The sequence below is a fragment of the Chionomys nivalis genome, chromosome 2, assembly GCF_950005125.1.
Source record: "Chionomys nivalis chromosome 2, mChiNiv1.1, whole genome shotgun sequence".
In the NCBI taxonomy this organism is placed as follows: Eukaryota; Metazoa; Chordata; class Mammalia; order Rodentia; family Cricetidae; genus Chionomys; species Chionomys nivalis.
This window is the reverse complement of record NC_080087.1, coordinates 74,678,011-74,688,727: the sequence shown is the minus strand read 5'-3', so window position 1 is coordinate 74,688,727 and position 10,717 is coordinate 74,678,011. Positions and strand designations below refer to the sequence as shown.

The 10,717-nt window shown below is 57.9% G+C and overlaps 1 protein-coding gene across 4 annotated transcripts; it reads right to left on the bottom strand.

Annotated features, from left to right (window-relative positions):
* Positions 1-140: 140 nt before the first annotated feature.
* Positions 141-10,033, bottom strand: Bbc3 (BCL2 binding component 3). 4 transcript variants are annotated; one of them, XM_057762156.1, is made up of 4 exons: positions 9,985-10,033; positions 5,775-6,063; positions 4,333-4,523; positions 141-1,135 (listed from the first exon to the last, which is right to left on the bottom strand). In XM_057762156.1, the coding sequence occupies exons 1-4, from the start codon at positions 10,000-10,002 to the stop codon at positions 1,019-1,021; spliced, it is 615 nt and encodes a 204-aa protein (XP_057618139.1). In that variant the 5' UTR covers positions 10,003-10,033; the 3' UTR covers positions 141-1,018. The 4 variants fall into 4 exon arrangements, with proteins under 4 accessions (XP_057618139.1, XP_057618140.1, XP_057618138.1 ...); XM_057762157.1 differs by lacking the exon at positions 9,985-10,033 and adding an exon at positions 8,241-8,498; XM_057762155.1 differs by lacking the exon at positions 9,985-10,033 and adding an exon at positions 7,568-7,688.
* Positions 10,034-10,717: the final 684 nt, after the last annotated feature.

Here is a 10,717-nt window from a genome sequence, read left to right as displayed (position 1 = left end):
GAGCTCATGAGTCCCTATCTCTTTTGTATCCTCACAGGTAAGGTTAGCAAAAAAAAGTGTCCACTGTTCAATCTGATTTTATTGAAAAGGAAACATACAAAAATCATGTACAAAAAAAATTAACCAAACATGTACAGAAAATCCATTCCGGTATATCTACAGCAGTGCATGTACAGTATTTTACAGGCTGGGCCGTCCCTCCCCGCTCCCAGACTCCTCCCTCTTCTGAGATTTCCCCCCTCCCTGACTCCCCATCTTCCCCCCCAGCGCTTTGCCCTGGGGACTAAGGCTGAGGTGGCTTCCGCCACTATCTCCCACCCCCCAAATGAATGCCAGTGGTCACGCGTGCTCTCTCTAAACCTATGCGATGGGATGGATGGGGACTGGGGAGGAGGTGGTCCCGGGTAGAGCACAGGATTCACAGTCTGGACCCCTCCTGGACACCCCCTGATGAAGGTGAGGCAGGCATCGTTCACCGCCCGCCGGCGGTTCAGGGAAGATGGCTGGGCACTGGGTTGAGAGGCCGTCACATGCCCCCCATTCTCTGGCTCCAGGAGGCTAGTGGTCAGGTTTGGCTCATATGCTCTTCACAGGCCCCCTCCGCAAGAGGAGGGGGGGAAGCACCAGGGGCCTGAGGCCAGGCCCAAAGTGAAGGCGCACTGGGGACACCCCAAGGGTCCCCCTGCAGCTGGAACGGGCAGCCAGCACCAGCAGCCTTTCCTGAGATGGTGGTGGGCGGCAGAGGCAGGCGGCTCGGTCCCCACCCCCTCGGTCACCATGAGTCCGTCAGCCCTCCCTCCCCTGGCTTTCGGGAGGCCAGGGTCCCCTAAGTCTCCATCAGTGCACCCAGGCTGCCTGGGCTCGAGTGGCTTCCCTTGCACGTCCCTGGGACAAGCAAGGCTGGCAGTCCAGTATGCTACATGGTGCAGAAAAAGTCCCCCGCGCTGGCCAGGGTGTCAGAAGGCGGAGGGGGTCCTGCCCCCCAAGTCCCTGACGTCCCCCGGGCAGGTGTAGGCACCTAGTTGGGCTCCATTTCTGGGGCTCCAGGATCCCTGGGTAAGGGGAGGAGTCCCATGAAGAGATTGTACATGACCCTCCAGGGCGAGGGGCGGTGTCGATGCTGCTCCTCTTGTCTCTGGAGAGAGAGAAGGGGGAATTAGCCTGGACCTGTGGACAGTATGGTGAGGGGGCAAAAGGTGTGGGTTCTGGATCGGTTCCAAGACTGACTGCAACCTTCTTCCCATCTCTCCCAGGACAGCAGCAGAATCATCACAGCATAGAGCCTAGCCCAAAGCAGCCAATGGCTCTGGCTTGCCGGGGCATCCACACCCATACACCTCCTGTTGTTCAGATAAAGTCAATCTGCCAATCACAGGACACTAAGGGGCAGGCTGAATCTCAGCCTGTTCTAGCAGGTGGCTCACGTTCCTAAACCCTAGCACCTTCTTATGAGTCTGGAGGATAACTAAGGTTGTGCTAGATTGCAGGCCCCTTCTGGGGAAAACCAAACCAAAGAAACAAAAGGCTGGTGGGGCACAGAAGGCAGCAATGGGGCCCTTAGCATGTCTAGAACAACCGAGATGAGCGAGGAACAGCCTGCGGTCTTGGCAAGGCTTAGAGCAGGTGCCTCTAGGAGGGCTGGGTTCAGTGAGACCTTGTGGCAGAATAAAAATGTGACCCAGCTTCTAGAATCCTCTGTGATGGCACAGGCCTGTAATCTCAGCTACTCTGGAGGCTGAGACAGGAGGACAGAAAGTTGGGGGCCTGCCTGGGCTACAGCATGAGTTCAAAGCCAGTCTGGACAATTTAGTAAGACTCAGTCTCAAAAGAAAAGAGAAAAGGGCCGGGCGGTGGTGGCGCACGCCTTTAATCCCAGCACTTGGGAGGCAGAGGCAGGTGAATCTCTGTGAGTTCGAGACCAGCCTGGTCTACAAGAGCTAGTTCCAGGACAGGCTCCAAAGCCACAGAAAAACCCTGTCTCGAAAAACCAAAAAAAAAAAAAAAGAAAGAAAGAAAGAAAAGAGAAAAGGAAAGCAAGCTGGGTGTGACGCCTCGCATCTTAAATCCCAGAATTTGGGCGGCAGAGGCAGGCAGACCTCTGAGAGTTTAAGACCAGCTTGGTGGTCTACATAGCGAATTCCAGGACAGCCAAGGCTTCTTAGTGAGACCCTGTCTCAAAAGAAAAGAAAAGAAAAGAAAAGAAAAGAAAAGAAAAGAAAAGAAAAATGGTGCTTTTATTTGGTTCCTCTACTGGGTACATGGCCAAGCAAGTGCACCTGGCTCACCCCCTTGGTTGTAGAGAATACAATCCACTTCACAGATGTCAGATTGATGACCCAGTGGAGTCCATGCCCACAACTAGCTGGGGTGTCCTGAGCCCTCCTCCTCACCCTTGCAGCTGGAAGAGGGTGAAGGTGGTGGATCTCACCTTGTGAGCTCACTAGTGGCTCTATTTAATCATATCTAAGTTAGGGGGAGCTTGGAGCACTCAATGTTCACTCTGGAGATATGAGCACATGGGCCAAGTCAGAGAAGGGAGTCTCTCAGAAAGGACAAAAGTCAATATATTTATGCTAGAAAAGGGCTTCCTGGAAAGAGACTCCTGTCCGTCACTGATGAATTCCAGACACACTTGGGAGGCAGAGGCAGGTGGATCTCTGTGAGTTTGAGGCCAGCCTGGTTCACAGGGTGAAAACTCTGTCTTGAAAAACAAAAACAAAACAAAAATTCCCAAAACTTATTTTTGAGACCTTATCTCATGTAGCTTAGGCTTCTCTGGAACTGTATTATGTAGTTGAGGGTGACCTTGGCCCACAGATACTAAGGCCTCCAACAAAGCTGCCATCATGCTCTGGGCTGCGGAAGGAGCCCACTGCTTAGTGTTTGCTAGGTAAACATGCTACCAACTGAGCTATATCAGCCTCCCATAAACTTTAAAAAAGTTTTATTTAATGTGTGTGTGCCCTTGGAGACCACAAGGAGTCGGATATTCCCCCCAACTAGATTTATAGACAGTTGTGAGCTAGGAGACAAGCCATAGTCCTCTGCAAGAGTGCTCTTAACCACTGAGCGCTTCTTAACACGCACACTAAGTACGTATGCATATACACGTGTGTGTATGTACATATATACACACTTAGTATATATATATATATAATTGTGTGTCGTATGTGTGAACAGCACATGAGAGGTCAAAGAACACTATGCAGGAGTTGACTGTCCTTCCACTATGTGGGTCCTGGGAATTGAACTCAGTTCATCAGTTTGGGTAGCAAGAGCCTTTCTCCTCTGAGCCATCTCAAAGGCTCTTTCCTCTTCATTTTGAGGCAGGGTTTCACTAGGTTGTCCAGTCTGGCTTTGAACTTTCTTTCTCCCTCCCTGAGTAAGTGGGATTACAGGAAGCTGCCACCAGGCCACGCTGCCACCAAGCCAAGCTACTTGACTTCATATGTCCTCAGGGTAACCAATAAAGCGGTTAGAGGACTTTAGAAACCTGCAGTTAGAAGACGCCAAAGCCAGGATGGGAGCTAAAAACAACGCCCCTGACTGTGCAAGTAAGCGGGTGAAAAAAAAATAATGCTGGGAGTGAGCCGCGGCTGGGAGGAGGACCCCTTCACAAGGAGGTTGGGGACAAGAACCAGGAGCAGAGCGAGAGAGGGGTCTGCCTCCATCCAACATCAGTGGGCTCGCGCTCTCTCTCTCTCTCTCTCTCTCTCTCTCTCTCTCTCTCTCTCTCTCTCTCTCTCTCTCTCTCTCTCTCTCTCTCTCTCTCTCTCTCTCTCTCTCTCTCTCTCTCCGCTTTTGCCTTCCTGTTGCAATCAGCAAACAATGCAAGGGCCATGTGCAGAGAGCACAACGCTGGGGATGGGAGGGGGCGAGCGCGGATGACTGGGGGGTTCCATTGGGGACGGGGGGGGGGGCACGGAACAACGAGTGGCGGGCCTGGCCCGGGAGTGCGGGCTCGGAGCAGCCGGCGGGGGGCGCTGCGGGGCGCAGCTCGGCGGGGGCGGGTGGGGCGGGCGCGGCGCGTTGCTGACTCACCGGCTATAAATAGCCTGGGATATAGGAGCCGCCGCGCCGAGCGCCGCCCTCAGTCCCCACGGCCGCGGACTCCGGGCCGCGCCGCAGCTCCGAGCAGCTTTCTCTGACCCGGCCTGGGGCTCCGCTCCCGATCCGGCCCATCCCGGACCCCAGCTTCCATCCGATTCCTCCCACACACACCCCCATCTGCTTGTCCCCGGCGCGACCTCGTGCGCGCTGGGCCAGCAGCTGCGGCACATCTGGTGGGGGCGTGCGGTCCTCCTCCCCACCTGCCCGCCGCCCTGCACTCACCCGCCGCTCGTACTGCGCGTTGAGGTCGTCCGCCATCCGCCGCAGCTGGGCCCCGATCTCCCGGGCCCACTCCTCCTCCTCCCCTCGCACTCCTGGGGCTGCCTGGGTGGGGCCGCCCGCCAGGGCCTCCGGGGCGCTGGGCACGGGCGATTCTAGGTGCTGCTGGGCCGGTGACAGCGAGGGCTGAGGACCTGGGAGAGGGGAAGGGGCGTGGTCATCACCCACCCTGCGGGCCCCTAGGCGTCCAGGAGGCTCCTAGGTAGCTCAGGTCTGCTTTTCTCGCCTTCTCCTCCTCCGACACGCTCTAGAATTCCTTTTTCTTACTCCCTTCCTAAGCCCCAGAAAGGGGTCTTGAGGAAGTGGCTCTGGGGTTACCTGGCTGGCCAGTCCCCTACTAAACCCCATATCAGTGCGGAAGTTCCTCAACTAATCCGACCTGAGTACTCTTCTAAAACGCAGTCAAATCTAGCCTGCTCTATTTGACAGACTGGGAAACTGAGGTCCTACCCAGAGCAGTGGCCAAGGTCACACAGGGACACAGCCACTGACCCCACCCAGTCACTACTCTCAAGTCTCCAGCTCACTCCAGCCCAACCACAGTGAGGCCACACCCCCGGATGTGGCATTGGCCTGGTGACCAGAAGGCCAGACTGGGGCTGCCCAAGAAGACTGGGGGTGGGGTGAGGGTGCCAGGGGTGCTAGATTAAGTCTTTCTGCCCCGCCCCCTCTGGCACTCATCCTTATCTCTCCGTCCGGTCACACCAGGTCCTGGGCCTCGGTTTTCACCATCTCTCAATCTCGTCCTGAAACCCAGGGAAAGTTGTAAAGTTTTTCTCTCTTTAACCCTGGGTTCAGGAGACTGTATGGGGGCGTTGGGGGAGATGGGAAGGGAAACCCAGATGGTCAATCCCCGCAGCCGGGCACCAGAGGGTTAACAGCCCACCAGGCAGGGGACCTTTAACCCTTCCCTCCCTGAGCCTCACCCTCTCCCCGAGGGGGACTTTCCCAACACAATGGCCCCACCCCCTCCCCTTCCTCCCCGGGGACTGCGGGCTAGCCCTGTGAGTGCCAAAGAGACTCAAATAAAAGGGAAAGGCCTTTGAGCCCTCCCCAAGTCCTGAGGTGACGGTCCTCCCACTGGCCACACTCCTTCCTACTGCAATCCTCGCAGGGGGTGGGGGGCGCCCAGGGACCCGGGATGGGGGAGGGGAGCTGAGAAACAGCTGTTGCCCGAGGCCCTGGAAGGGACGTGGGCTACAACTCGGAGAACTGCAGTCAGATTCCAAGAGGGACTTCCCACTCGACCTGGCCCTTCCATCCCTGTCTTCCACTCAGTCTTCCTGCTTCTTGCTACACAAAGACCACACTGGCCACACCCTCCCGGTGGCCCCACTCAGCTCGACTCCCGCTTCAGCTTCCCCGGGTGCGGGGTGGGCACTCACCGTCCGGCCGTGGGCCTCGGGGCCGGCTGCGAGGACCCCCAGACCAGCGGGGGCCCCCCAGGGCGGCGGTGACGGCAGGCGGGGCGGTGGGAGCGCAGAGGTAGGCGGCCGGCAGCAGGGCGGGGGCAGCTGAGGCGGCAGGCAGGCCGGGCTCGCAGAGGCCGCAGGACACGGCGGAGGGTACCAGGCGGCCGAGCGGGAAGGGGCGCGGACCGTCGCGGGCCAGGCCCTCTACGGGCTCCGGAGAGCTGCCCTCCTGACGTGCGCGGGCCATGGCGCTCCCTGGAGCCTGCGGGGCACAGCGGGGAGGTCAGCGGGGCGACTGCAGGGGGGCTGCAGGACCCCACCCTGCAGACACCCCGCCTGGAGGTCACTCACGCCCACGAGGGGGTGACCCCAGGGGCAGCCTGGCCGGAACACATGGTGATGGACGCATGGGGGGGCACAGACTGCGTCTGGAGCTAGAGGCAAGCCCTCCAAGCAAACTGCCTAGGACTCTCAGGGTTTGGGCCAGGGAGAACTTTCCCAACAGAGGGGAGCGCAGCAGGGATGCTGGGGCTCCCTGGACACACAGGACTGACACAGGATCCGTGTGTGTGCCTGTGCGTGTATGTGTGATGGGAACACAACTCAGACATCAGAGAACTCACAGAAGTGTCTAACTTGACCTCCACCCCACCAGACCCAGTGAGGTGGTCCACTCAAAAACACAAGGGGACACTTAGCCATGCACGCACAGACAACCAGAGCCCTCCTCCTGTCTTAGACATATTTACATCAGTCTCACACTGACCCAGTGCTGACAAGCCCGCACTCACCCATCCACAATGCAGCCGTCACACACAGAAACAAAACAGAAGTCTTCAACGTGCTTCTTATGCATACACACAGACACCCCTACTACACCTTAGCGCACACACCCATCATCCCAAAACACACCTGAATGTGCAACCCCCACCCCCACCCCCAACTCTGAGCTCCCGGGATACAACAGTTATACACAGACACATGTCATCACAACCGGATACATCATCCCCCGCCCCCCACCTCGCATGCGGAGCAGCAACACGGGGAGGACCAGACTCAGCTGGGAGAAGCCATCAGTCCAGCCTCTTCTCTCAGCCCCAAAACACCATAGCCAACTGTCAGTCCCAGAACACACGCACACAGACATACACACTCACGCACACACACCAGCAGCACACACCTAAAGCAGAGACAGAAAACACTGGCCTCACGTGACTGGTATAAACACTACAGAGAGAGGGAGAGAAGCCACATGACACATATGAGCCACGGATCACAGTGACAAGCCCCTCAGACCCAACACACACACACCATGCAGAGAGGCTGCCACTGCGCTGACTAAATTATCCCCCAGAGCCATCCATCCTCAGCGAGGAGATAGCCTTGTGCCTCCTTGACACTCAGAAGTCACCCAGGGAGCGATCAAGCACTGGGTGGCACCCTATCCCAAATGCTGGGTGCAGCAGATGAATGTCTTGGAGACATCCAGAGACAACACGCGCGCGCACACACACACACACGCAACACACACTCGGAAGAGTCCCCTGCACACCAACACAGCTCACTCAAGCGACACACAAACACAGCTCAAGTGCCCCCCCCACATCGCCCGCACCACCATCAAAACGACCAGGCAGGCGACAGCTTTCCCCCTAGTCACCCCTCAAGAGCACACGCACACAACTCTGGTATGTGTGGGGTGGCCACCCACACCCCATAAACGGACAGGTGCACCCCACCCCGCAGACACACGGGCAAGGACTCACGCAGACACCCCTCCGGGTGACAAACGCCAACATCTCGGTGTAGGGACACAAACTCGGGAGCCAGACACGAGCACACACACCCAGGCGAGACACCTGCAGATCCACAGCCCCGCACGCGCGGTCCCCGCCACCCCTCCGCTGTCACAGCCCCCCCCACGCCGCCACGTGCGCCCGCCCCGCCCGCCCAGCGCGCGCGGGGCCAATAACCGGCTGTTGCTGGGGCGCAGCCCCCGCCCGCGGGAGCCGCAGCCTCCGCCGCCCCCTGTCGCCGCCCCCGGCGGGCGCGCGCCCTGGGTGTGGCCGATCATCGGTGCCACCCCCCACCCTGACCCTCCCGTAGCGGGACTCGGGAGACCCGAGCGAGCCCGGGACCACGCTCCTCCCCGACCTCACTGGCCACCAGGGGGCGCGGGCGAGCCCGAACCCCATTGTTTGTAAACAAACCCGCCAGACCGCTGTGGCACCTGTGCGCCCAGACCGGGCGCCCCGAGTCCCAGGTGCTTCCTTCCGGCCCAGCCGACCCAGCCTTGATCCCAGTGACGAAAACTGGGGCACGGGCAGCGGGAATGCAAGAAGACAAGTCGCTCTGCCCTTGCATCCCGCCACCTCCTCCAGGGAGCCCTCCCGGCCTGGTCGCTCGTGAGCAACGTCGGGAATCGGGGTGCGTACTCACCCCGGGGGCATGTACACTCCAGAAGAGGACGGCGATTGGGTGGCGGGCCGCTACCTTCTGGAGGGCGCGCCCGCCGAGTGGCTTGCTACTAAGACTCCTAGCTGCTGCTGCTGCTCTAACTGCAGTGGCTGCTGCTGTTGCTGCTACTGACGCGTCCGCTTCTGCGGCCGGATCACCCTGCTGCTTACTCACTGGTGTCGCCTCCCGGGTGCCCCGCTCGCATGTGGCTCCGCGCCGCGTCTCAGGCCGCCCGGCGATTCCCCGGGCCCCGCTTGCTCGGCGGCAGCCCCGCCCCGCCCCGCCTCTCGCTCGCTCCCACGCCCCGCCCCCGCGTGACGCCAGGGCCCCGCCCGCGGCCGGGGACAAGTCGGGGCTTGCAGGCGGGCGCCGCGCCCCCTACCTCCGCGCGGGGGGTTTCCCTGCAGCCGAGGGGCGGGGCAAGGCCTGGTCAGGGCAGGAGGAGCACCGTGGGGACAGCCCAGACCCTGGGTGGCCAGACACACACTTGACACACTGACACACTGACTGGGACCCACACCCAAGGAGTAAGCTCTCAGACTGACCCACGGGCATACTATGGTGCACCGAGTTACTGCTGACTGAGCCACAGGGACACAAAGTCAGATACCTGGCCACAGGCACAGATGCACACGTGGAGCAAGGGCCTGGACTCACATCTCATCACCCCCGCCCCAGATACCCAGATTAAGCCCCCCCCCCCAGCTCACAGGGACACACAGGGACAGTGACAGCCCCACACCGAGTTTCACAAACAATGCTCCAGCCGGCTCAGACTCACAAACCCTGTCCCGAGGTGCCTATGACATTCACACCACACCTCAGAACAGCTTCCTGCAGGTCCCGCCGGACACACACTCCGATCCCAATGGCACCCCCAAACCGACATCCCGAAAGCACACCCACAAGATTGCTCTAGCTGGTTTGGAAGTGACCCTCCAAAACAGACTAAATCGGACACAGAAGAAACTGACCCCTGACCTGTGACAGGTTCCTGTCCTGTTAAGTGGCCGGATGGTGGGATACGCTCATGAACATGCACACCTGGTCCAGCTTCCCACCAGTCTGGCACTGGACCCGCTGGGAGGAGGCAGCCCTGAGCTCCTGGCACTGACATGCCCGGGCAGCCCCCTGCACCCTATTTCATCTTGTCTGCTGTTTCTGTTCCCTTTCCCCTTTCTGTTTCTAGCTGTCATTCCCCCCCCTCCCCCGCTTTATAAAACAGAGTGACCTCTACCGCTCCCGAGCCCTGGACATCATTCTGTCTGGTACCTGACAGTCTGTCCGGGTCTTGCCCAAATCCAGTCAGCTCACCAAGTATATAAACTCACCTGCAGATGCCCAGCACTGGGGTGACTGAGAAAGAATGCCACAGAGACATGTGAGAAAAGACCCTTGTACAAGCCGGGCGGTGGTGGCGCACACCTTTAATCCAGCAAGCACTCGGGAGGCAGAGGCAGGTGGATCTCTGTGAGTTCGAGACCAGCTTGGTCTACAGAGTGAGTTCCCAGGATAACCAGAGCTGTTACACAGAGAAACCCTGTCCTGAAAATCAAAACAAAACAAACATACAAAAAAAAAAGTGCTTATTGCTCCTCCAGGGAACTTGCATTACATTCCCAGCAGCTGCCACCACCTGCATTTGTGTGCACAAATGTCTGTGCAAACATACACATAACTAAGAATGCAATAACCACAACTGGACAACGTACAGACAGTGAGAGACCTGGGAGCATCCAGTCATGCACGTGCTGTTTTCATCCAAGCCCTCTCCTGAAGGCTCAGAAGGCAGAGAGGAGGTAGAGAGATTCTAAGAGCCAGACGCGATGATGACTCCACAGGAACAGTGTCTTCCAGCCACAGCAGGGCTGGTACCACCCGTGCACGCACGCCGCCCAAAAAGTCCCAGCACTGACAGGAAAGTGGGTGCCGAGTGTCACCTCTGTCCGGTTGATATCTGCTTACCTGCTGGAAGAGGGAAGAGCAGTTTCCTTCAGTTGAGTATCACTGGTCAGCACAAAACAGGCTCTATGGGGGTTTCTTTTGTGTTTTTTTTTTTTTAATTTTTTTTTGGTTTTTCGAGACAAGGTTTCTCTATGGTTTTGGAGCCTGTCCTGGAACTAGCTCTTGTAGACCAGGCTGGTCTCGAACTCAAAGAGATCCACCTGCCTCTGCCTCCCGAGTGCTGGGATTAAAGGCATGTGCCCAGCTCTATGGGTTTTTTGTGTGTGCTTTTTTACTTAGTTTAGTCTAGTTTTGTTTATTTGTTCGTTAGTTTTTGTCTTATTCGTATTTTTGGTTGTTTTTTTTTTGTTTTGTTTTGTTTTGTTTTTTTTTTTTGGTTTGGGTATTTCGAGGCAGGGTTTCCATTAGTTTATGGAGCTAGTCTGGCCTTGAACTCACAGAGATCCGCCTGCCTCTTCCTAGAAAGTGCTGGGATTAAAGGCATTTGCCACTGC

Excerpts from the sequence above, each read along its gene's own strand:
- Bbc3 (XM_057762155.1), bottom strand. The coding sequence starts at position 7,600 with ATGTTGGCGTTTGTCACCCGGAGGGGTGTCTGC. Across the intron at positions 6,064-7,567 it reads TCACCCGGAGGGGTGTCTGC|GCTCCAGGGAGCGCCATGGC; the intron begins GTGAGTCCTTGC and ends TGTGCCCCGCAG. Across the intron at positions 4,524-5,774 it reads CCGAGGCCCACGGCCGGACG|GTCCTCAGCCCTCGCTGTCA; the intron begins GTGAGTGCCCAC and ends CCCCTCTCCCAG.